The sequence below is a fragment of the Phoxinus phoxinus genome (genome assembly GCF_949152265.1).
Source record: "Phoxinus phoxinus genome assembly, chromosome: 8".
NCBI classification, from domain to species: Eukaryota; Metazoa; Chordata; class Actinopteri; order Cypriniformes; family Leuciscidae; genus Phoxinus; species Phoxinus phoxinus.
Genome location: NC_136883.1, coordinates 4,591,739 through 4,616,693, shown reverse-complemented (window position 1 = coordinate 4,616,693; position 24,955 = coordinate 4,591,739). Strand labels below are relative to the sequence as shown.

Genomic DNA, 24,955 nt, shown 5'->3' with positions numbered 1-24,955 from the left:
CTTTCACTATCTGGAAGTAGGTTTCATCATTCATAAAACATTTGTACATGTGTCCTGTGTTACTGTAGGCTATGTTGCGATCTTGATGAAAGCTCAATGTTATGTTGGCTGTTTCTGTATTGGCTGTATTTTGCTTTCCATGTCAGTTTCATAGATGGACCATCGCTAGTGCTGTAATTATGTGAAAATTAAAAGATCAGGAAATAATTAGGTAAAACTAATTAAAATGTTAATATTTTATTTGAGTATTCTATTTTTGCATTAGATGGAGATAAGCATCATCTAAATGACTGTTTCAGAAAAGCAACACATTACAAACGTGCAGTTCAGTACTGTAACCTGCCTTAAATATAATATACATATCAACACAAGAGTTAATTTTAAAAAGGAAATGCATTTTTTTTTTTCACACTCAGTGTTTTCAAACAGAGAAAAGCAATCTGGTACAGCATATCACAATCCTTAGAAAATCTGATGGAAAAAAACTTTATATTGTTTGAATTTATGACAAAAATATGTATCACAAAAATACTCAACATCACAGGCTTCCTTATTGCTAGAGTCCTATCTGTACAGATCATGCATATAAATATGTAAAAATAGTACATATATTTCTAATAGTATCTCAAATAAACATAATTCCATAACAACAACCAAAAAACCACAGACAAACCAGGCATCAAAAAAGCAAAGCAATATTTCCAAAATGCTGTAAAATTCTACAATTTAATTGGCATACTGTGGTAAGACTGCACAATAAAAGCATAAGCAAAAACAAAAATAAAAGTAATGTCTAAATGTCTGTTTTGCACAGATGTGTGCCTATGTTGTATGTTTCTCACTACAACAAAATGTGATTAATCAGAGAAAAATCTTTACAGATATATCAATTCAAAGTCATACAGAGTGGCAAGTTACAAAACATGAAAATAAGGTCTACTACAGTGATTTAATAATACTCTTTTTGTAGCAACAATTTCATTAAAGTTGTGTTTTTCTTATTATTATTTAAGCAAACAAAGAAAATATATATAAATAATAAATTATACTTAAATAATTGCCACATGTAAAAATATTGATATGGCCTATATATTATTCCACTTCCAACTGCATGTGTTGTTCTGTAGCTGAGATGCTTACTGTTTCGAACTGCTACTTTTTGTTTCTGTATACTTTGTTGTCTTAGTCACTACAGTACGAGATCCCTCTGTTTTAGTAATCAGATGCTCTGAGGACATTTCATGGGTCAAATATTCAAGGCTTGGCATCTTCACATAGAAACCTCCAGAGGCTTCCTCACTAGAGCAATGAAGAGAGGACTTGCTTCCTTTCGGAGAGCTTTCTGGTGTGATGTGAAGGATGCCAGTAGAATGAGGACTAAGGGTAAACTTGGGTACTTTGAAACATGTTGTTTCTTGTCTTTCTTCACTCTTCTTTACGGAGACAAACGCAGTTGATACTGTAGCTATTGGGGACTCGGATCCCTCCCGTTCTGCTAGCATTTCAGTCCTTGCTTTTGAATATACTAAAGTATCAGTCTCTCTCACTGTGCCTGATATTGACTTTGTCTCCTTGCTCTCTTTGCTTTCCCCCGAGGTCTCCTTCCTGAGACGTGTCATGCTTGTTTCCATTTCCTCTTCCTGAACTGTCTCTTTTGAGTAGGGGGAAAAAAACTCCAATTTGGGCAATTTAAGCTTTCCAAACATTGCTTTTTCATCTTTGTCACCATTTAGACTTGTTCCATCATCAGACCCACTTGGTGTTACATCAAATGATCCTCTCTGCCCAGATGAAAATGTAACTTTGGGCAATTTAAGCTTACCAGTTTTTGACTTTCCCTCAGTTTCAACCTCCTGTTCCAAATTTACTGCATTCCCCTTTTCATTCGATCGGGACTTTCCAAAACTCGACTTCATTTTTATCTTTGGCAGCTTGAGCTTCTCATCTCCAATTTCTGCGCTTGCTTCACCACCTACACTTGCAGCGCTCTCTGTTTGTGGATTCACCATAACAAATACAGCTTTTGTTACCTTTGGCATACGTGGGCCCTCATACTCTACCTCAGAGTCTACGTTTATAGAGTGACCTTTTACACGAGATGATGCAATGTTAACTTCAGGTGAACTTAAAGATGGCAGAGGTATCCCAAACTTAGGAATTTTGACTTTACCCGTCTGCTTTTTATCTTCTTCAGAGTGATTAGTGTCAACTTGGGCAGTCTCAATGTCAAAGTCAAGTTCGGGAATCTTCGGTGCTGGTAAATCAGCTTTTAAGTTTGCATCAGTTCCTCCTTTTATAAATGTAGCGTCCTTTTTTCCAGACTTGGTTATGTCAGTTTCTAATACAGATACTTTTACTTTTGGCATTCCAATATTAAATTTTGAACCTTTAACTTTTGTCCCTTTTATTTTTTCTTTTGGGGCAGAGGGACTAAGATCAATTTCTGGAAGTTCAGTCTTCTTTTTATTCTTTTTATTCTTTTTTCCTTTTTTCGATAAGCCAAGATCCAACTCTAGATCCATACTAGGTCCCTCTATATGTGTAGTTGGCATCCCCATCTTTTTACCCTCTTTATGTGCATCTTTAAGGCCTGCATCAGTAGAAGAAACTGACATGTCTGCATCACTTGACATTACTATATCTACTTTGGGGATTTTAACATTTGACATAGTGAATTTTCCAACCCCTCCTCCAGATTCTACTTCTTTAGTATAAAACTCTCCAGTTTTACCTTTTGGTAATGATATGTCTACCTGTGGTATCTTAATATCAGGCATTTTATGTTGTCCACCTTCTACTTCCACAGATCCTGAAGCCTCAGTGTTGCCCGTTTTGCCATAGGGTAATGATATATCCACTTTAGGCATTGTTATTTTTGGTAATTGAAAGTTGCCACCTTGTTTTCTGACCTCTGTTTTTTCTGTATTCCCGTGTTGTCCTTCTAGTGATATATCTACTTTTGGAATTTTGATATTAGGCGATTTGAATTTCCCTTCTTTGCCACACGCTCCCAGTTCAAGAGTATCAATGTCTTCTATTTTACCATGAGGTAATGAGATATCTACTGTTGGTAGTTTAATTCCAGGGATCGTGACTTTACCTTTTCCTTCACCAGGCTGAAGTTCTGGAGCAATGTCTTTAGATTTTATTTTAGGAAGGGATATATCAACTGTTGGCATCTTTAATTTTCCACCTTCTACTTCTGAATCTGGTGCATGACTTTCTCCTTTGCTTCCACGAGGTAGCGATAAATCTATCTTAGGCACTGTGATGTCTGCCATTTTTAATTTACTTCCTTTAGCTCCAAATTCTGAATCTGGATAATCAGTTTCTTTTGTTTTTCCATGAGGCAAAGATATATCAACATTAGGCATTGACATTTTTTCACCTTTAATTTCAATGTCAGCGTTATATGTGTCTTTTTTCACATGAGGTAATGAAATTTCCACTTCTGGCATTCTTAATTTACCTCTCTTTCCAATCTCCACCTCATGGATACCTGTGTCGCCTGTTTTTCCATGTGGAAGTGAAAGGTCTACTTTGGGGATTTTAACATGGGGGACATTTACCATACCTCTATTACTATCAATGTTTAAGTCAGAAGATTTTGAGTCTTCTGGTTTATGAAGTTTTACCCTAGGCAAGGAAACATCTAAATCAACTTTTGGAACTGATATGCCAATAGTTGGCATCTTAGGAATTTTTAAACTGCCCTCATAACCTCTGATATCTGCTTCAGATACATCCACCTCAGTTTTTGGAAGCAATACCTCACACTCTGGAATATTTGCTGTTGGCAATGATATCTCAACTGCTGGCATTTTGACCTTTCCTTTGTTATCCACTGCAGGCATATCCATATCTACATCTTTGAGCTTTGCTTTTGGAGTAGTTGTCTTGAATTTGGGGAATTTGAGCTTGTATCTGACCTTGTCATCAGGGCCCTCCACTCTGATTTCTGGTTTTGTAATTTCTCCAGTGTCTGCCTTTATCTTAATTTCAGCTTCAGGGCCAATTATTTCAATATCCTTTTTAGATGTTCCAATGGATGGCATTTTTATGTTGGACTTATTCGTTTTAGCATCAATTTCCACTGAGGGTGATGTTTTTTCTACATCCAAGTCTATAGATAAGCCAGGACTCTCTAGTTCTAGTTTGTCTCCACCTTTCAATTTTCTGCCAAATTTAGGGAGTGAAATTTTGGGCATTTTTACAGAGACGTCTGGAATATCAAAACTTGCCCCGGATGATGGTCTTCCACCCTCCGCTTTGAGAAGTTCAATATTGTCTTTATCACGACTCTTTGCCATTGGAAGAGTAAAGTCCAGGTCAACTTTAGGAGCAGATATGTCGACAGTTGGTATTTTCACAGTTGGCAGCTTGATGTTACCACTTAAAGTGGCCTCAGGTACATTTAAGTCACTAATTTTGGCACCAGTAGCTTTGGTCTTAGCATTAGAATCTGTGGTTCCTGGCAGAGAGAGATCTATAGAGGGCATGTGAAACTTTCCACCTTTGACATCAGGACCTTCAACATTGATTTCACCCCCTGATGGTTTAAATTTAGGCAAGGACACATCAACTTTAGGCATTTCAAATTTTCCTCCTTTTCCTGCATGTCCTTCAACATCTACATATCCTCCTGCTCTTCCTCTTGGTAGAGAGATATCTATAGAGGGCATGTGAAACTTTCCACCTTTGACATCAGGACCTTCAACATTGATTTCACCTCCTGATGGTTTAAATTTAGGCAAGGACACATCAACTTTAGGCATTTCAAATTTTCCTCCTTTTCCTGCATGTCCTTCAACATCTACATCTCCTTCTGCTCCTCCTCTTGGTAGAGAGATATCTATAGAGGGCATGTGAAACTTTCCACCTTTGATATCGGGACCTTCAACATTGATTTCTCCTCCTGATGGTTTTAATTTAGGCAAGGACACATCAAATTTAGGCATTTCAAATTTTCCTCCTTTTCCTGCATGTCCTTCAACATATACATCTCCTCCTGCTCTTCCTCTTGGTAGAGAGATATCTATAGAGGGCATGTAAAACTTTCCACCTTTGATATCGGGACCTTCAACATTGATTTCTCCTCCTGATGGTTTTAATTTAGGCAAGGACACATCAAATTTAGGCATTTCAAATTTTCTTCCTTTTCCTGCATGTCCTTCAACATCTACATCTCCTCCTGCTCCTCCTCTTGGTAGAGAGATATCTATCGAGGGCATGTGAAACTTTCCACCTTTGATATCGGGACCTTCAACATTGATTTCATCTCCTGATGGTTTTAATTTAGGCAAGGACACATCAAATTTAGGCATTTCAAATTTTCCTCCTTTTCCTGCATGTCCTTCAACATCTACATCTCCTCCTGCTCTTCCTCTTGGTAGAGAGATATCTATAGAGGGCATGTGAAACTTTCCACCTTTGATATCGGGACCTTCAACATTGATTTCATCTCCTGATGGTTTTAATTTAGGCAAGGACACATCAACTTTAGGCATTTCAAATTTTCCTCCTTTTCCTGCATGTCCTTCAACATCTACATCTCCTCCTGCTCTTCCTCTTGGTAAAGAGATATCGATAGAGGGCATGTGAAACTTTCCACCTTTGACATCGGGACCTTCAATATTGATTTCACCTCCTGATGGTTTTAATTTAGGCAAGGACACATCAACTTTAGGCATTTCAAATTTTCCTCCTTTTCCTGCATGTCCTTCAACATCTACATCTCCTCCTGCTCTTCCTCTTGGTAAAGAGATATCGATAGAGGGCATGTGAAACTTTCCACCTTTGACATCGGGACCTTCAATATTGATTTCACCTCCTGATGGTTTTAATTTAGGCAAGGACACATCAAATTTAGGCATTTCAAATTTTCCTCCTTTTCCTGCATGTCCTTCAACATCTACATCTCCTCCTGCTCTTCCTCTTGGTAAAGAGATATCTATAGAGGGCATGTGAAACTTTCCACCTTTGACATCGGGACCTTCAATATTGACTTCACCCCCTGATGGTTTTAATTTAGGCAAGGACACATCAAATTTAGGCATTTCAAATTTTCCTCCTTTTCCTACATGTCCTTCAACATCTACATCTCCTCCTGCTCCTCCTCTTGGTAGAGAGATATCTATAGAGGGCATGTGAAACTTTCCACCTTTGATATCGGGACCTTCAACATTGATTTCACCTCCTGGTGGTTTTAATTTAGGCAAGGACACATCAAATTTAGGCATTTCAAATTTTCCTCCTTTTCCTGCATGTCCTTCAACATCTACATCTCCTCCTGCTCCTCTTCCCGGCAGAGAGATATCTATAGAGGGCATGTGAAACTTTCCACCTTTGATATCGGGACCTTCAACATTGATTTCACCTCCTGGTGGTTTAAATTTAGGCAAGGACACATCAAATTTAGGCATTTCAAATTTTCCTCCTTTTCCTGCATGTCCTTTAACATCTACATCTCCTCCTGCTCCTCCTCTTGGTAGAGAGATATCTATAGAGGGCATATGAAACTTCCCACCTTTGATATCGGGACCTTCAATGTCGATTTCACCTCCTGATGGTTTTAATTTAGGCAAGGACACATCAAATTTAGGCATTTCAAATTTTCCTCCTTTTCCTGCATGTCCTTCAACATCTACATCTCGTCCTGCTCCTCCTCTTGGTAGAGAGATATCTATAGAGGGCATGTGAAACTTTCCACCTTTGATATCGGGACCTTCAACATTGATTTCACCTCCTGGTGGTTTAAATTTAGGCAAGGACACATCAACTTTAGGCATTTCAAATCTTCCTCCTTTTCCTGCATGTCCTTTAACATCTACATCTCCTTCTGCTCCTCCTCTTGGTAGAGAGATATCTATAGAGGGCATATGAAACTTTCCACCTTTGATATCGGGACCTTCAATGTCGATTTCACCTCCTGATGGTTTTAATTTAGGCAAGGACACATCAAATTTAGGCATTTCAAATTTTCCTCCTTTTCCTGCATGTCCTTTAACATCTACATCTCCTCCTGCTCCTCCTCTTGGTAGAGAGATATCTATAGAGGGCATATGAAACTTCCCACCTTTGATATCGGGACCTTCAATGTCGATTTCACCTCCTGATGGTTTTAATTTAGGCAAGGACACATCAAATTTAGGCATTTCAAATTTTCCTCCTTTTCCTGCATGTCCTTTAACATCTACATCTCCTTCTGCTCCTCCTCTTGGTAGAGAGATATCTATAGAGGGCATGTGAAACTTTCCACCTTTGATATCGGGACCTTCAACATTGATTTCACCTCCTGGTGGTTTAAATTTAGGCAAGGACACATCAACTTTAGGCATTTCAAATCTTCCTCCTTTTCCTGCATGTCCTTTAACATCTACATCTCCTCCTGCTCCTCCTCTTGGTAGAGAGATATCTATAGAGGGCATGTGAAACTTTCCACCTTTGATATCGGGACCTTCAATGTCGATTTCACCTCCTGATGGTTTTAATTTAGGCAAGGACACATCAAATTTAGGCATTTCAAATTTTCCTCCTTTTCTTGCATGTCCTTCAACATCTACATCTCCTCCTGCTCTTCCTCCCGGCAGAGAGATATCTATCGAGGGCATGTGAAACTTTCCACCTTTGATATCGGGACCTTCAACATTGATTTCACCTCCTGGTGGTTTTAATTTAGGCAAGGACACATCAACTTTAGGCATTTCAAATTTTCCTCCTTTTCCTGCATGTCCTTTAACATCTACATCTCCTTCTGCTCCTCCTCTTGGTAGAGAGATATCTATAGAGGGCATGTGAAACTTTCCACCTTTGATATCGGGACCTTCAACATTGATTTCACCTCCTGGTGGTTTAAATTTAGGCAAGGACACATCAAATTTAGGCATTTCAAATTTTCCTCCTTTTCCTGCATGTCCTTTAACATCTACATCTCCTCCTGCTCCTCCTCTTGGTAGAGAGATATCTATAGAGGGCATGTGAAACTTTCCACCTTTGATATCAGGACCTTCAACATTGGTTTCACCTCCTGATGGTTTTAATTTAGGCAAGGACACATCAAATTTAGGCATTTCAAATTTTCCTCCTTTTCTTGCATGTCCTTCAACATCTACATCTCCTCCTGCTCTTCCTCTTGGTAGAGAGATATCTATAGAGGGCATGTGAAACTTTCCACCTTTGATATCGGGACCTTCAATGTCGATTTCACCTCCTGATGGTTTTAATTTAGGCAAGGACACATTAAATTTAGGCATTTCAAATTTTCCTCCTTTTCTTGCATGTCCTTCAACATCTACATCTCCTCCTGCTCTTCCTCCCGGCAGAGAGATATCTATCGAGGGCATGTGAAACTTTCCACCTTTGATATCGGGACCTTCAACATTGATTTCACCTCCTGGTGGTTTTAATTTAGGCAAGGACACATCAACTTTAGGCATTTCAAATTTTCCTCCTTTTCCTGCATGTCCTTTAACATCTACATCTCCTTCTGCTCCTCCTCTTGGTAGAGAGATATCTATAGAGGGCATGTGAAACTTTCCACCTTTGATATCGGGACCTTCAACATTGATTTCACCTCCTGGTGGTTTAAATTTAGGCAAGGACACATCAAATTTAGGCATTTCAAATTTTCCTCCTTTTCCTGCATGTCCTTTAACATCTACATCTCCTCCTGCTCCTCCTCTTGGTAGAGAGATATCTATAGAGGGCATGTGAAACTTTCCACCTTTGATATCGGGACCTTCAACATTGATTTCACCTCCTGGTGGTTTAAATTTAGGCAAGGACACATCAAATTTAGGCATTTCAAATTTTCCTCCTTTTCCTGCATGTCCTTCAACATCTACATCTCCTCCTGCTCCTCCTCTTGGTAGAGAGATATCTATAGAGGGCATGTGAAACTTCCCACCTTTGATATCGGGACCTTCAATGTCGATTTCACCTCCTGGTGGTTTAAATTTAGGCAAGGACACATCAAATTTAGGCATTTCAAATTTTCCTCCTTTTCCTGCATGTCCTTCAACATCTACATCTCCTCCTGCTCCTCCTCTTGGTAGAGAGATATCTATAGAGGGCATGTAAAACTTCCCACCTTTGATATCGGGACCTTCAACATTGATTTCACCTCCTGGTGGTTTTAATTTAGGCAAGGACACATCAAATTTAGGCATTTCAAATTTTCCTCCTTTTCCTGCATGTCCTTCAACATCTACATCTCCTCCTGCTCCTCCTCTTGGTAGAGAGATATCTATAGAGGGCATGTGAAACTTCCCACCTTTGATATCGGGACCTTCAATGTCGATTTCACCTCCTGGTGGTTTAAATTTAGGCAAGGACACATCAAATTTAGGCATTTCAAATTTTCCTCCTTTTCCTGCATGTCCTTCAACATCTACATCTCCTCCTGCTCCTCCTCTTGGTAGAGATATATCTATAGAGGGCATGTGAAACTTTCCACCTTTGACATCGGGACCTTCAACATTGATTTCACCTCCTGATGGTTTTAATTTAGGCAAGGACACATCAAATTTAGGCATTTCAAATTTTCCTCCCTTTCCTGCATGTCCTTCAACATCTACATCTCCTCCCGCTCTTCCTCTTGGTAGAGAGATATCTATAGAGGGCATGTGAAACTTTCCACCTTTGACATCGGGACCTTCAACATTGATTTCACCTCCTGATGGTTTTAATTTAGGCAAGGACACATCAAATTTAGGCATTTCAAATTTTCCTCCCTTTCCTGCATGTCCTTCAACATCTACATCTCCTCCCGCTCCTCCTCTTGGTAGAGAGATATCTATAGAGGGCATGTGAAACTTTCCACCTTTGACATCGGGACCTTCAATGTCGATTTCACCTCCTGATGGTTTTAATTTAGGCAAGGACACATCAACTTTAGGCATTTCAAATTTTCCTCCTTTTCCTGCATGTCCTTTAACATCTACATCTCCTTCTGCTCCTCCTCTTGGTAGAGAGATATCTATAGAGGGCATGTGAAACTTTCCACCTTTGATATCGGGACCTTCAACATTGATTTCACCTCCTGGTGGTTTAAATTTAGGCAAGGACACATCAAATTTAGGCATTTCAAATTTTCCTCCTTTTCCTGCATGTCCTTTAACATCTACATCTCCTCCTGCTCCTCCTCTTGGTAGAGAGATATCTATAGAGGGCATGTGAAACTTTCCACCTTTGATATCGGGACCTTCAACATTGATTTCACCTCCTGATGGTTTTAAGTTAGGCAAGGACACATCAAATTTAGGCATTTCAAATTTTCCTCCTTTTCCTGCATGTCCTTCAACATCTACATCTCCTCCTGCTCCTCCTCTTGGTAGAGAGATATCTATAGAGGGCATGTGAAACTTCCCACCTTTGATATCGGGACATTTAACATTGATTTCACCTCCTGATGGTTTTAATTTAGGCAAGGACACATCAAATTTAGGCATTTCAAAATTTCCTCCTTTTCCTGCATGTCCTTCAACATCTACATCTCCTCCTGCTCCTCCTCTTGGTAAAGAGATATCTATAGAGGGCATGTGAAACTTCCCACCTTTGATATCGGGACCTTCAATGTCGATTTCACCTCCTGGTGGTTTAAATTTAGGCAAGGACACATCAAATTTAGGCATTTCAAATTTTCCTCCTTTTCCTGCATGTCCTTCAACATCTACATCTCCTCCTGCTCCTCCTCTTGGTAGAGATATATCTATAGAGGGCATGTGAAACTTTCCACCTTTGACATCGGGACCTTCAACATTGATTTCATCTCCTGATGGTTTTAATTTAGGCAAGGACACATCAAATTTAGGCATTTCAAATTTTCCTCCCTTTCCTGCATGTCCTTCAACATCTACATCTCCTCCTGCTCTTCCTCTTGGTAGAGAGATATCTATAGAGGGCATGTGAAACTTTCCACCTTTGACATCGGGACCTTCAACATTGATTTCACCTCCTGATGGTTTTAATTTAGGCAAGGTAACATCGACTTTGGGCATTTCAATTTTTCCTCCTTTTCCTGCATGTCCTTCAACATCTACATCTCCTCCTGATCCTTCTCCTGGCAGAGAGATATCTATAGAGGGCATGTAAAACTTTCCACCTTTACTTGCCCCTGTCGTTTTGCCTTCAAGGTCAGTGTGTCCTTTTACCTTCCCTTTTGGAAAGGACATTTCAATTAATGGCATATTTAACTTTCCTCCTGGGATCTGAGGAGCTTTAGCTCTCATTTTTCCTTCTGGATCTTTAACTTTTGGCAGTGAATTATCAATTTTTGGCATTTCAAACTTTATATCTGTTCCAGAATGACCTTCAATACCAATGTTTGTCTCAGTTTTACCTTTAGGCAAATAAATGTCAATGGAAGGTGTGTGAACTGTGCTTCCTTTTGACTCGGGTCCTTTAACATTGACTTGTACTGGTTTGGATTTTATCCTCGGAAGTGAAAGATCTATTTTGGGCATTTTAAACTTTCCTCCCTTTTTGACGGTGCCGTCTCCCTTTACTTTTCCTTGTGGAAGAGAAATGTCAACATCTGGCAAATCTCCACCTTTCACTTCAGGTGCTTCCATATGGATTTCAGTCTCTGTTGATTTCATTTGTGGTAAGTTAATATCCAGTTTTGGCATATCAAACTTCCCTATTTTTCCAGAATGTCTCTTGACATCAACTTCATCAGTGCCTGTTACTTTTGGAAATGATACATCAACGGATGGCATGTTGAATCTTTTGCTGTCAGTCCCTTCAAAACTAATGTCACCCTGGGATGACTTCATTTTTGGCAAGGAAATCTCAACACCAGAAGCTTTCACTGCAGGCAGAGAGATATCAACCGTTGGCATTTCAACCCTTCCACATTTACCAGTGGGTTCCATATTAATATCTCTTTCATCTTTTATATGTGGCAATGAAATATCGATTTCTGAAATGTGAAACTTCCCAACTTTGGTATTGGGTATTTTAACATCAATATCACTTTCTCCTGATTTGAGTTTAGGTAGAGTTATATCAAATTTAGGAATTTGAAACTTATCTCCACGCTCAACCTCAAGATGAATGTGTTCATCTGTTTTTCCTTTTGGTAATGAAATATCAACTCCAGAAATGCTAACTTCATGACTTTCAGAAATTATTTGACCCTCTAGCAATGGCATTTTCAGACCAATTTTGGGCATTTCCGCTTTACCAGAATGACCCTCGACCTCAACACCAGCCTGTACTTTATCTTTTGGTAGTGATATATCAACGGATGGCATTTGGAATGTCTCACCTTTGACCTCTGGATCCTCAGTATTGATTTTACCTGTGGATAATTTCATTTTTGGAAGTGAAACATCTAGATGTGGCATTTTGAATTTGCCTCCTTTCCCAGATAGTTCTCCAACCTCAACATTTACCTCTGTTTTGCCTTTAGGAAGTGAAATTTCAAGTGATGGCTTACTCAATTTTCCTGCTTTCATTTCAGGCCCCTCAGTAATGGCGTGCTCAGGTAACTTCACATTAGTTAGGGAGACACCTGCGCTAGGCATTTTAAACTTTCCCCCTTTTCCAAACTGGCCCTCAATATCGGCACCCCCCTCTAATGTTTTTTCTGGTAAAGAAATGTCGACCTTTGCTCCTTTCTTAGTATTACCTTCCACTTTTCCTTCTGCTTTACCTTTTGGTAATGAAATAATGATATTTGGCTTGTGAAATTTTCCAGTTTTTGCTTCAGGTTCTAGAACTATCACTTCACGCTCAGGGGATGGTATTTTTGGAAGAGAGATGTCTAATTTTGTCACTTCAAATTTTATCCCAGTACTTGCATGTCTCTCAGTATCAATGTTTTTTGCAGCCATCTTTGGTAATGTCACATCTAATGTAGGAAGACCCATGTCCACGTCTGATGTCTCTATCTTGGGCACTGCAATGTCAAGTTTGGGGAGAGAAATCATTTGCTCTTTGACCATGGATCCATCAATGTCATCTCCAAGTTTTGCATCAATGTTAAGCTTTGGTAATGATGTGACCGTGTTGATTTTTGAGAGATTCAAGTCTAAATCCACATTTGGAGCTTTGATGTCAATCTTGGGCGTTTTCAGATTACTTTCATATGTATTGTTTTGTTTGCTTGCCTCTCCATCCATTTCATCAGAATGACAAGAAAGTCTTACATTTGGCAGTTTAAACTTTGGGATTGTCATCTTTGTATCTGAGACATCTAAATTCATCTTTGGCATTTTTATTCCAGGACCCTGTCCTTTTCCTTTAACACTAACCTCAAGATTAGTTTCAGCTTTGCCCTGAGGCATGTTCAAATCGCACTCTACTGACGGAGGCTTAATTTTAGCCTCTAGGCCCTTCACCTCAAAGCTGTCATTTGAAGATTGTACATCTAATTTTGTCTTTTTCAGTTTGGGAAAATTCATTCCAAATTTTGGACTTTTCGCCTTGACCTTAATCTTTGCTCCAGAGGCCTCTCCCTCGCGTGTTGCAACATCTACATTGACATTCCCTTCACCGAAAGCAGCATCCGTGGCTTTTATTTTTGGAAATCTGATATTCTTCTTCTTGCTACTAGCGATCACGTTCTCCAGATGTCCTGATACATCTGCAGTGGCCCTCCCACCTTTCCTCATCTTGAACTTTGGGAATACAAACTCAACATCAACTGGACTGAGGTCTGATTTGCCTGGTGAGCCCTCAATGTCCAGCTCTGCCTGTGCTTTTGCTTTTTTGTTCTCTTTCAGTCTTTTCAATCCAAATCTTCCTCCTCTCCTTTTCTTGGCTTTGAACGGTTTCACGCTTTTGACGCTCTGCAAGAAAAAGGTTATCATTTCTTCTAGTTTCTACTGGTGTAATTACTTTTGTTTAATAACATGAATTCACTTTGGGCAATACTGTGGATGTATTGTATAGCAATATTTCAGCATGTACCATTCTTTGCATCTTGGCCTTAGGTCCTCTGAGCTCAAGACTTTGTGCACCTGGACGTATGCTGACTTCACATCCCGGCACAGTCCTCTTCAAAAAGAAGGACACTTTGTAGGGTTCTGCACACTGAAGAATTTTTAATGCGTCCTCATATTTCACGTTATCAAAATACACCCTGGCACTTAGCAGCTGATCTCCTGCAATAACACATCATCAAAAATTATTTATACCTTACATGATTTCTTAGTACATCAGGAAACCAAATTAATTCAGTACACCCGTATTCAGCATGGAAATGTTGCACATTAAAGATTGTGAGGTTAAAGTTGGTTCTCCCATGCGTCTCGTCTTTATAGTGTATTTGACATGGCACTTTGTAATGTAAAATACAGTCCCTGGGTACCTTTCTGTAGGCTGAGGTGCTTCGCTGCTGGGGAGTCTCTCAAGACCTCTTGGATAAAGATGCCACGCTCCCCTCCACCCACCACACTGTACCCACTAGCTCCAACTTCAGCCTGTGTTTCAACAACCACTTCCACGAGCTCTGACAACTGGTTATCCTTTTCCGCCTGCTTATCACATTTACAAAGTAAAAATGGTGAAGGGTAAGGGTCAAACAAGTAATTTAATTTCAAAAACAGGTTTCTAAGGGTTTCTAAAAGCTATTAGTCTCACATTACACTTATTATGCTTTGATTGGTATACTTTCATATTTTCATATGGGCTTAAGATGTTCATATTGTATTCCACAACAGTGTTTTTTTCCTTACCCCATTCTTAATGTCTGTGTTGGGGGGTTCCTCCATGTCTCTGAGGGTGGATTGGGTGTCTCTAAGCTGGTTTCTCTTCAGACTCAAAACTTGTTTTAGTTCTGCATGGAGTTTTTCCTTCTGAACCTTGGAAATGAATGTGGAATTAAGATCGAGAGAGGTTAGAAATCCACATCTCCACATGGCTGGCTCACATCAAACTTTTGAATTATATTTGTAGTGCTCACAATTCGCTCTGGGCTGTCCTGTTCATCAGCAGAGATGCTGTGGTGTGTACTTAGATGAGGGCCAAAAGGAGGTCTATCTGAGGGGGGAGAGCGTCTTTTGTTCTTTACCTAATTGTAAAGTGGCAAACAAGGCAGAGATAAGATCAATCAAATAAAACAGCCACCTTCTATTGGCTTTAAAGCGGTAATGGTTTGGCAAGTGGCTACCTACGGGAGAATCTCTGGCTTCTGGATTCCCATGACTGTCCTCTCTGTCAGAGTCTGAAATTAGAGCAGGTTTATGTCAGCAGCCGTCAGTCAAGTTGTATTGTAATAATGCATTTTCGGCTGATATACAGTAATGGTAATTTCATTAACAATATCTATGACGAAAAGTTTTTGTTGATGACCTTTTTTTCCATGACTAAGACGAGACAACACCAGCGTCATCAAGCGATAACTGTGACTATATCAACATGCAGTATCGTTGATGAAAAAAGAGGAGACTAAAATGTAGTAAAAAAAGAATATTACAGACTGTTTTTAAACAAGCCTCTCTTACAAGGTTTCATGCTTGCAGTTGCCAGATGTCAAGATTTTAAATCCCCCAATCAGAGCTGAACTGTAATAAATACAAACATGGATGTCTCAACTATATGTGCAATTGTGGTTGATCAATAAACGCATTTATAAAACTCTGTGTGACAATACAAACTATTTTTGCTGTTGTTTTAATAGAAAAACATGACTGTAAATTGGAATGATTGGATTTAACCTGCTATTAGGAATTTTACTGTTTACATTTTTTTTGCAAATTGTGTTAATGTAGAGAGAATAATTGTGATATTAAAGCTTGTAAATTTAACCGTTATGCAGCATGACAAAAAGTTTTCATTGACTAAAACTAAAATTCACTGATATTAAGGCCTGGTTTCAGATACAGAGCTTAGATTAAGCCAGGATTAGTTATTATTCGTGATTTGGTGGCTCATTCAAAATGCTTGATACGGATACGAAAAATGCAAAAAATCAAACCCATTTCGAATTTATGACGAACGAAAGTTTCGGAGCTAGGCGGTCATATTTCTTTTTTTACGTGCAAAAATTTCGGACGTGAATTTCGGATTCCGTGTGCAAGGACCATAAGCCTTGTCTGTTTTAATTTAGTTGATTAAAACTGGACTAAACAAAAACAGAACAAGCTGACTAAATGTGATAAAAACTAAAAAGGTACCTACATTTGAAACCGGACTAAGGCTAAATTTAAAAATAGCTGACAAAATGAACATTAATTTATACCATGTGCCATTGTGAAAAATAAGTATGCTTTATCATACTTTTAAATAGACAATTTATTATATTTAGAATTGATTGATCTGTGATCCTCTTGAAACTTTTTCAAACTCTTTCAATGATATTACAAGACCATACTGCATAATGTCTCCTGCTTTTGTCTAGCATAAACCTCACTATATCAACCGTGTTGTTATCTCTGAGACTAAAAAAAGATCATCAGGTTAGTAGGCCTGGTGTCCTCTCTCAATCTGCATGGTTCTCATTCCTCGTTCGGCAGGGGTGTCTGGTATCTGTCTCTGTCGTAACATTAAGAGATCTGTAGACCAGCGAGCGGGTCATTTTTAATGGGCTCAGACACCCGCATTGAATAACCGGTTGCACAAGACAGGCACACATAACATGGCGCTTGCAGGTGTACTTTTATCATGCTGTACCAGCTGTGTGCTCACCAATGTTTTTTGTCTTATTTAGTCCCACAACCCCATTAATGTAACTCATGTTATACTGCTCATGTTGTTTTTACAGTAGGTGTCCTTTAAAAGGAACTGCAAAAATCAGACAAAATAATATGTTTATGCATGTCTGTGTGCCTGCGATGGACTGGCCATCATTACAGAGTGTTTCCCTGCCAACGTCCTGACACCCCACTACCCTACATAAGACAAGCAGTTTTGAAAATCAATGGATGTGTGTGTGTGTGTATTTATGTGTGTGTGTGTGTATTTATGCGTGTTTCTGTTTGTGAGTGAAAATGGCAGCTGTTCCCTATGATGCATGTGTCCAGAGAAGACTGGGATGGTGCTGCACGTATCTGATCTTTATATAAACACGCGGGCCTGACCTACATGTGCTTCTTATACAGAGCTGTTAACACTAGAGATCTTACAAATGCTGCGGTACATGTAATAATCAAGCTAGGTACACCTCAGCCAAACATAACGGCACTTATGCACAGCTATGCTCCCGTTTTAGTACTTGAGATAGAAGCTGAGAAAGTTCAAAGTTTGTCTGGAGGAAAGAAATGCTAATTTACACATAGATTAATGGCACCAAGTGTTCTCTAGTCTAGTTAACTGATGCGTAACGTTGAGAACAGTGATACAGAGGGAAATTAAAATGTGACTTTCCACTTCAGAACACACCAAATTTAATTTATCATGATTTTTTTTTTTTTTTAAAGAAATGTTTTGTTCTAATACCTACAGTAGTGGCCAAAAATGATACCCAGCCTAGGAAATCTAAGCCTTTATTCAAATATTATTACAAATTTGTTAAAGATTTTGTGAGCATATTATTTGTTGGAGTCAATTGTTGGTCACACTTTAGATTAGGGTCCAATTCTCACTATTAACTAACTATTAACTACAACCTCAATACACTCATAATTACTGCTTATTAATAGTTGTTACTTTTAGAAATTGGGTAGGATTAAGAGATGTAGAATATGGTCATGCAGAATAAGGCATTAATATGTGCTTTATAAGTACTAATAAAAAGCCAATATCTCAGTAATATGCATGCTAATAAGCAACTAGTTAATAGTGAGAATTGGACACTAAGTTTAAACTAAAACTAGTTAACACATGTTTTATTTACATGCAAAATGTGGACATACAGTAAGTTTTGTCCAGGCTATCAGACAAATAAATTATGAACATGCAAAAACAAGAGAGAACTTATGTATTGTTTTTCCCCTTGAGCATTTGGTTTTTCCTATACATTTTATTTTTGCATAGTAAGATAAAACCTGCAGCTGTAGTTTGCCTTTTATGCCAAATACTTTTGTCAGAAAAATACAGTACCTACGAGAGTAAACAATAAGAGTGTCCAAACTTTTGACTAATAGTGTATATAATTGTACCTTTTTTTTATCTACATAAATGAAATGAATACAAATTGAGTTAACTTATGATTCAAACCAACTGCCTCAACCTCCTCTGTTCTATTATGTGCTATTGAACACACATGCCTGCCACTTACTGGGACAGCAGAGGACAGGACAGGGGTGTAATTCTGTCGCTGTTGATTCAATACAGTCACAAGATCGTTTGGTATGAGAATAGGCACTTGATAATGGCACAAGAACTACAACAGGACCTATAAGCCAACAGTTGCCCACATGGGTATTTGTCCATCTCTAATCCAAACAAAGACACATGGATAAATGTGTCCCGAGAAACAATGGTCTAAAATAAACAAACTCTGTGTGAAACTTTGAGAAGGGTCACAAAGATATCTTACTTTATAGATCTAAATGTTTCTGAGAAACGAGGTCAACTCGGTTTAATTCACTGGTTGCGGATGTTTCTGCATTGCTCACATTCTCAGAAAAGACCCGAGACTGTCTGGTTTTTGATTATGATTGATAATTTGATACACAAGGTTCACCTCTAAAAAATTCTGTCTTTTGGCGGTTTAATTAGCATTTCGCAAAACTGAGAGTCCATTATAAAAGCAAACGTGGGAGTCTTTTGTAAAAACAAGCATTATTCCTAATGCAGACACAACATTTAAATGACTCAAAATTTGAGTTTTGACACTTTTAATATGCATTAGCGTGGAGGTCATGTTTGTGTCCACCGAAATGTTAAATAAATTGCATATATGCACTCAAATAAAAATTACAGTCTCTCTCTCTTCCAGGAAAATAGGGCAGAAATATTGGTGACTTGTCCTCTATTTTTGTCCAATCAGATTCAAGGAAATGAGAACAGACATTGATAAAATATAAATATATCTTTCGTTATCTGTGTGGGTAAAAGTAGCTTCTAAAGGGGGGAAAATATCCCAGTCTCAATTAGTCAGAATTGAGAGTATTTTCCCTCGGCACGTACGTCCGGCCGCAGGGAGGCACTCGTGATGGACTGGACTCTCCCGAGGGTGTGTAAAGCCAAGGAGGAAATGCCTCCCTTTAAACAGGAAACTATTTCTTGAGATAAAGTAACACCCAACACCAAATCTGAGAGGAAAACAAGTTAATTAGTAGTTGGTTATTCCAGTAAAGCAGCATTTTCTGTACAATGACGTATATAGCTGCTTAACTATAGCCTACGATGCATTGTTGAGGAAATCAACTAGCTAGTCACGACTGTTTCCCGAAACCGTATTGTCGAAGATTTGTCGATTAACCACGTTGGTTAAGGATATCATGCATGTGGTGGAGTAGCTAATAACTTATTTTAATGAATCTATTTGAGATCGAATTAATGCCAGATTTTTTTTTTTTTTTTTTTTTTTGCTAGAAATTACGGACATGGCATCTGAGGACTTTATTCTCAATTTTTTTACATTTTAACAATTTTAATTTCCAGATTCAGTCATAGGCTGCACGTTTGCACATGCGCACTCTTCAAAAACGGCACTTTAAGACAAACTAAAAGACATAATTGATATTTGTATGGGCTATAGGCCTATTCGAAATAAAATATATAGTGAATGTCAGCTTGCTTAATTTGCTCAAGATAAGGATTTATTAAGTTCACATGTTATAAACACAAGAAACTCTGTTTCTAACCACAGGTTAAGAGCTGTAGTTACAACCACACAACTTAAATCTGTTTGTGAACGAACTATTATATATAGTTATATATATGGTTTCGGGAAACACGACTCGTTGAACTAAGCTGATAACGACGGAGCTTGCGATTGTAGTCGGGAAACACACACATCAGTGCTATTACAGGAATGCATGATTACATTCCCTTTGGGGTTTCATTTCTGACCAAATAATAAAAGAAAAACGAATTCTCGTTATAAATCAGTCAGTGTAATTAATTAAAAATGTAATTAAAAATTGTGTAAATTAAGACGGTGCATTATTATTTTACTTCCTAGAAAACACTACAAACCCATATATGGCGCTTTTCCACTGCATGGTACGGTACGGTTCGGTACAGCACGGCACGCTTTGGCGCTTTTCCACTGCATGGTACGGTACGGCTCGGTTCGGTACGGCTCACTTATGGCGCATTTCCACTGCATAGTACGGTACGGTACGGCTCGCTTCGGCTCGCTTTAAATGGTACCACCTCTGTTGAGGTTCCAAGCGTACCGTACCGATACTAAATGTGACGTGAAAACACTGCAGATCACTGATTGGTCAGACAAAATCGTCACTTCAGCGTCATTGTATATTTGCTACACGAGACACTAAACCCGCTAGATTTAAATAGCCAGACAACAGCAAACACGGTAGCACCTGTTTTTAGAGTTTTTACTTGACAAAAAAAGTTATAAAAAAATCAAACAAGAAATGGCTGAATCGTGGTCAGTGGACGAGGTGCAGACGTTCCTCTCGTTGGTTGCCGAGGAGCGGAAGTAGCACAGCTCTTAGCCGCACACGGCTACCACCGGACCTACAATAACGATCAGTCCCACCCACTTTGAAGCGGTACTAACTGCAGTGGAAAAGCAACCGAGCTAAAGCGAACCGAACCGTGCCGTACCGAGTTGAGTCGTACCACGCAGTGGAAAAGCAAAGCGAGCCGAACCGCTCCGCGCCGTGTTGAACCGTACCGTACCGAGCCGAGCCGTACCATGCAGTGGAAAAGCGCCAATAATGTCCAAAGTTTCCAGGAACTTTTTTACTGTTGGCAGCCTATGGCATGATGATAGAGTATTTCATCCACTTTCATGCTAATTTTTTTTGTATTAACCTACAGCATCTCCAAAAAGTATTTGCCCACTTAAATATTTTAAATGTCATTGCATTGGAAAATCAGTCCAAGTGGTGGGTGTCTCTCTCTCTCTCTCTCTCTCTCTCTCTCTCTCTCTCTCTCTCTCTCTCATATCTCGCATTTTAACATTTTTAATAAAACATTGTTTTTAATGTTTTTTAAGCTATTTGAATTACGAGGACTCATGAAATGTCCTCATAAAGCATGTTTAAGTTGTAATACCAGTGTAATACACATGTCATTATACAAATTTGTGTCCTCATAAATCACACACACACGCACACACACACACACACACACACACACACACACACACACACACACACACACACACACACACACACACACACACACACACACACACACACACACACACACACACACACACAGTTGTTAGGTTTTAAAAGATAAAGCTATATATACTAGATATGAAGATATATAAAGTATTTGGACACTTTCTGCAAATACTTTTTGGCAATGCGGTGCATATAATAATGGACAAAATTAGTGTAAGTCTTCCACAACAGCATCAGCCTGAACAACAGCATGTGTTTGTTCCTCTTCCAAACACAACCTGACTCGCGTGAAAGAGTCTGCATATTTCAGCGGCATCACAGCCTATCTATAGCGACACCCCCCCACCCGTACCCCCACTCGCTCCGCACCGGTGTCCCATTAACACATCTGACTCCTGAAACGTGGCAGGAATGGCACTGGTATCACACACACAGACATTATTCCCATACTTGTGGAGCTGGATATGGGCTCTCTGTTCCAGTGATGCACATGAAGCATCAAAACATATCAAACATCGCTGACAGAGACTGCAAGTCATTCAGCAGGAATGCCCCGTGACACAAGTGTGCGTAATTGTACTGATAAAAGTGTGTCTAATATTATATTAATGAAGTAAAAGGTCAAGGTAACGAGAGTACACTTTCATGACATTTCTTAACACTTAAGTAGCCTACACTTTAAAACATATATATGTTTACACTATGTTATGGTGTCTTTGTTTTTTGTTGTTGTTGTGACTGTACTTTTTTTTTTTTTATGGTGTCCTTGTTACAGTGTCATTGTTCAATATTGAGTAATACCAATTAATGCACTTAAAGGTTAGAATTAGGGTTTGGTTAAGAGTTAGTTGCATGTAATTATGCATAATTTACTCTTATTAGTACATGTAGCATGTAACAAGGACAGTAAAATAAAGTTACTAAATGCACTTTGTAATAATGTCAAATTAAAAGTTTTACTGGTTAATATAAAGTTCATATATTTAAAATGTACGAATTTACAATATCATCATGACAAATGTTTAATTACATAGTAATATTTTTAAAAACATGACAGAAATGAGTAGGCTATATTTTGGTTTACCGTAGATGCTTGTCAGGACGTTCGGCATATTTGAAAGACAATAAAAGTCATTATGAAATTATGCCTGCATTTTAAAATCTTGGTTCTTGATGAATATGATCCTGTAGGAAGGGGCTTGTCCTTAACTCTCACCGTATTTCATCACATGCTGCAATCTTAACTATGGCATGTATGAACTACACAGTACCGTGAGAGTGATCTTATGACCAGAGCCACAGCTGTCGCTACCGTGTAAGACTAACACACACACACACACACACACACACACACACACACACACACACACACACACACACACACACACACACACACACACACACACACACACACACACACACACACACACACACTCAGGTTAGCTTCATCTGCAGTTTTAAAATCACTATCAGCATTCAGAGTTTCTTCTATTATGGACGTCTAATAACTTGATTTAGCACACATGAAAGAAATGTACAGCAGCCAAAATCAATGAAAGCACCAAAAACAGTGATTTTTTTCTTCTTCAGATTTGTGCAAATACTCCAACCACCAATTCAATCCTATACCCATATTCATATTTAGCTGTACTAAAGTTTACATGTCAATCTGAGTCTTGTCATTGTGAGCAAAGCTCTACGCAGCAATGCCACCCAACACGACCCAACACAACACGACCCAACACAACACGACCCAACACAACACGACCCAACACAACACGACCCAACACAACACGACCCAACACAACACGACCCAACACAACACGACCCAACACAGCACAACCCAACACAACACGACCCAACCCAACCCAACACAAGTCATATTACCTTTATTGCGTGTTTCCTTGTGCAGAATGAATTATTCCCTCAGTAACAAACTCTCTCTGTCTCCCCTTCTCTCAGCCAGCGTGTTCTCTGACTGACACGCACTGACCGCGACATTACCAGTATTATTATGGACTCTGACAGGGGAGGCGGTCAGCAAGCCAATTGGATAAAGCCAGTGGGATGCCCCACACACAGAGTGGGCTTGAGGAGCGTCTCAATACGGACACAAACTCTTTACTATCATAACACAAAAAGAATATGGCCTGAGATTTACAGCGAAACCAATAATACTCAAACAAACGATATCTGAACATACGGTAAAGTGAAACTATGTTGTAATGAGGTATTCATCGGTCCTCTAAAGCCAAAAAGAAGACGGATATGTTTTTGATTTTAAGGAAAATGACAGGTCAAGCTGTTTTGGTCTGGCAGCTGATGTCTCTCAACACCCGAGTATACACAGGCTTAGCTTTCTGTCCAACAGTGAGATGTGTCTGCTTGTTTTTTAGGCATCCTTCCCATGTGGAAGCCGAGCCGGGGTGATGCACCTCACACAGGTCACATGACCCTGCCGAAATTCATTAGCCCCTCAGCGTGACATGCAGGTGAATCGACAGGGTCAAAATAGCATTTGAAGCCTCGGCCCGCGTCCTGCTGTACTGCGGTTATTGTTTAGTGGGATAAGCAGTGTAATGAGTCAGGTCGAGGTGGGGGGGCTTCTCTGGCACAAGGTGAGGTGTTCGGTTTATTAGTCAATGCAACTCTCAGCAGAAGAGCAGCCAAGAGTCTCGAGCACACAGCTGGCCGCACACGTCATGTGACACTCATGGACTGACAGACAGGCAGTGTGATCACATGACAAAGCAAGCCAGAGGAAAGAAACATGTTTGTCACACGATTTCATATCCTGAGGCTTTGGCATTGATTCATCGCTGAAATCCTGTTCGAGATAAGCAAATATAGATCTCACATACTTTCTTTTTTTTTCTTTCTCAAATAAACCAAAAATATTTGAAAGAAAACTTTGCCATGTCAACAACTTCCTTCTTGAACTTCACCTTCCTTTTTAAAATAATTTATAGCTGACAAACTGGAGAGCAGATTCATTTAAAACCCCCAAATATTAGTTATTTAATCACAATAAAGTGAAAATTGAGGTGCATATTAAATAGCTTAAATATCTGAATAATGTCAACATTTTGTTCAGATGTTGCCATTTTTGTTGTGCTGACACGAAAAACTGGAAATTAATAAATAATTTATTATTATTTATTATTAATTATGGTTTTCCTGTGTCCTCAGTTTCACTTTTCATTCTGTTCAAAAAAGCTCAGTCATTAATGACATCATACACCAGGAAGTGACATCATTTTCACCAGGAAAGCAACACTAGCATCAGTTAGTATTACTAGCTTGAGGAATTCTGAGGAATTTATGAAAACATAATTCTATTTAATATAATTACAATACTCAATTTAAATTTAAATTCAGAAGAACTAATTAGCAAACAGTTGATGGGCCCCATTGACTTCCATTGTATTTTTTAACCTACTAAGTCAATGGAGCCCATAAACTGTTCAAAATATCTCCTTGTGTGTTCGACAGAAGAAGAAACTCATACAGGGCGAGTAAATTATGACAAAATTGAAATTTTTGGGTGAACTTTCCCTTTAAGTGCGATCTGAATGTAATGTTTTAGACACTTAATTGCCTGTTATTTACAATTTAATAAAAATGTTAACCTTAACCCTAACAGTGTACATTTATGCAATAGTTGAATTTAAGTGTGTTTTTGGATGCAAGTACATATATGTAATTTCAGTTACTTCTATTGTCTTTGAAATATGCCTGACAAGCATTTTCTGTAAACTAACTAAAATATACTTTAATGTAATTTCTATTGAAACGTGTAT

At 38.9% G+C, this 24,955-nt stretch overlaps 1 protein-coding gene across 8 annotated transcripts; it reads right to left on the bottom strand.

Moving 5' to 3' along the window:
* Window positions 1-221: 221 nt before the first annotated feature.
* Window positions 222-23,703, bottom strand: prx (periaxin). Of its 8 annotated transcripts, none has more exons than XM_079621935.1 (8): window positions 23,043-23,475; window positions 15,120-15,169; window positions 14,909-15,016; window positions 14,682-14,807; window positions 14,315-14,483; window positions 13,915-14,108; window positions 8,174-13,793; window positions 222-7,990 (listed from the first exon to the last, which is right to left on the bottom strand). In XM_079621935.1, the coding sequence occupies exons 4-8, from the start codon at window positions 14,715-14,717 to the stop codon at window positions 1,137-1,139; spliced, it is 12,873 nt and encodes a 4,290-aa protein (XP_079478061.1). In that variant the 5' UTR covers window positions 14,718-14,807; window positions 14,909-15,016; window positions 15,120-15,169; window positions 23,043-23,475; the 3' UTR covers window positions 222-1,136. The 8 variants fall into 8 exon arrangements, with proteins under 8 accessions (XP_079478061.1, XP_079478062.1, XP_079478063.1 ...); XM_079621936.1 differs by having other exon boundaries at window positions 222-8,188; window positions 8,372-13,793; XM_079621937.1 differs by having other exon boundaries at window positions 222-8,554; window positions 8,921-13,793; window positions 23,043-23,474.
* Window positions 23,704-24,955: the final 1,252 nt, after the last annotated feature.

Excerpts from the sequence above, each read along its gene's own strand:
- prx (XM_079621932.1), bottom strand. The coding sequence starts at position 14,717 with ATGGAGGAACCCCCCAACACAGACATTAAGAATGGG. Across the intron at positions 14,484-14,681 it reads ACACAGACATTAAGAATGGG|CAGGCGGAAAAGGATAACCA; the intron begins GTAAGGAAAAAA and ends AAATGTGATAAG. Across the intron at positions 14,109-14,314 it reads GCACCTCAGCCTACAGAAAG|GAGATCAGCTGCTAAGTGCC; the intron begins GTACCCAGGGAC and ends GTGTTATTGCAG.